The sequence below is a fragment of the Colobus angolensis genome, unplaced genomic scaffold (assembly GCF_000951035.1).
Source record: "Colobus angolensis palliatus isolate OR3802 unplaced genomic scaffold, Cang.pa_1.0 Scaffold22, whole genome shotgun sequence".
Lineage (NCBI taxonomy): Eukaryota > Metazoa > Chordata > Mammalia > Primates > Cercopithecidae > Colobus > Colobus angolensis.
Window position 1 is genome coordinate 4,083,821 of NW_012115377.1, and position 1,690 is coordinate 4,085,510.

General features: G+C 51.4%; 1 protein-coding gene across 1 annotated transcript in view; it reads right to left on the reverse strand.

Annotated features, from left to right (window-relative positions):
- C3 (complement component 3) overlaps positions 1 to 1,690 on the reverse strand; it is a 60,481-nt gene that overhangs the window by 15,522 nt on the left and 43,269 nt on the right. Inside the window, exon 20 of the mRNA XM_011943629.1 lies at positions 156 to 359. Within this exon, the coding sequence (XP_011799019.1) occupies positions 156 to 359 (204 nt within the window). The remainder of the gene's footprint in view (positions 1 to 155; positions 360 to 1,690) is intronic.

Here is a 1,690-nt window from a genome sequence, read left to right on the forward strand (position 1 = left end):
CTTGAGAAGAGGTGGGGGCCTCAAATGTGGGGCGTGGCTAGGAGAGGAGGTGGAGCCTCAGGGGAGGGCGTGGTCTTGAAATGAGGTGGGGTCTTAAGGGAGGGGGGCGCTCGGAAAGGGGTCCCTGGGGTCTCCAAGAGGGGCAGGGAGCCCACCCTTCTTGATGAGCTCCAAGGCCCCCTGCCGCTTCTCCGGGCCTAACTTCTCCCACTGTTCTGTTTCATCCAGGTAATGCACAGCAATGACTGTGGGCGTCATGCTGATCATGTTCTGTTCCCCGCAGCCTGAGGGGGTCACGATAAGATGCTTCAGCCGTTCCGCATCGATGGCATCCTCTGTCATCTGGGCCACCGGGGTCCCTGCAGCAGGTGGGAAGAGGACGTCGCTCAAGCCGGGTAGGTGACCCACCTTGGGGTGGGGTAAAAAGGATTCCAGCCTCCCAACCAGCCAGGTCCAAGGGGTCAGGGACAGGAGAGTGCTGGGAGGATGTGACTGCGGGGAGGGGAGGCTGCATGGCTGAGTGGCTATTCGGGGGTCTGCACTGTTCGGAGTGGGACGTGCTTCACGCGATCACCCTGGTCCCTGGATCTCGTTTCACCAGCAGTAAAATAATTTCAGTAATAATATTCAGGAATACTTATATTGCACTTAATGTTACTTCTCAGACTGTTCTAAGAGAACACCATAGAGTATCTCATTTAATCGTCACACCAGGCTGGGCGTGGTGGCTCAAGTCTGTAATCCTACACTTTGGGAGGCCGGGATGGGTGGATCACCTGAGGTCAAGAGGCCGAGACCGGCCTGACCAATATGATGAAACCCTGTCTCTACTAAAAGTACAAAAATTAGCTCGGTATGGTGGTGGGTGCCTGTAGTCCCAGCTACTCGGGAGGCTGAGGCACGAGAATCACTTGAACCCGGGAGGCAGAGGTTTCAGTGAGCCAAGATCGCGCCACTGCACTCTATCCTGGCGACAGAGCGAGACTCTGCCTCAAAATTTAAAAAAAAAAAAAAATGGTCACGCCAACTCTTGGAGGTAGATACTATTATTCTTCCCCATCAAAGGTGAAAAAACCAAGGCTCTTTCCCCAAAGCCTTATAGCTTACAGGTTGCAAGGCCCTTTCTTTCTCCAGTCTTCCCTCCTGGGGCAAAAAATGAGCTCCAGAATTTCTGCTCTTCTACTATATTCCTTGTCTTTTTTTTTTTTTTTTTTTTTTTGAGACGGAGTCTTCCTCTGCCGCCAAGGCTGGAGTGCAGTGGCACGATCTGGGCTCACTACAACCTCCGCCTCCCAGGTTCAAGCTATTATCCTGCTTCAGCCTCCCGAGTAGCTGGGATTATAAGCATGTGCCACCATGCCCAGCTAGTTTTTGTACTTTTAGTAGAGACAGGGTTTTACCATGTTGGCCAGGCTGCTCTCAAACTCCTGACCTCAGGGGGTCTGCCTGCCTCGGCCTCCCAAAGTGCTGGGATTACAGGCTTCTCATTTCAGCTGATTTCCCATCTGAGAAGCACAGAAGTTCTACAAAAAATTAAAATAAAGAAAATGATGTATCAGTGAAAGCTCTTTGCTGAACTAAATGCTATCTGGAGGCTTCTATAAAACTGATCATAGCAAATAATATCTGTATGCTTTAAAAAATGTTTAAAAGAGGGAAAACATGGTCGGGCGGAGGCCGAGGCGCGGGG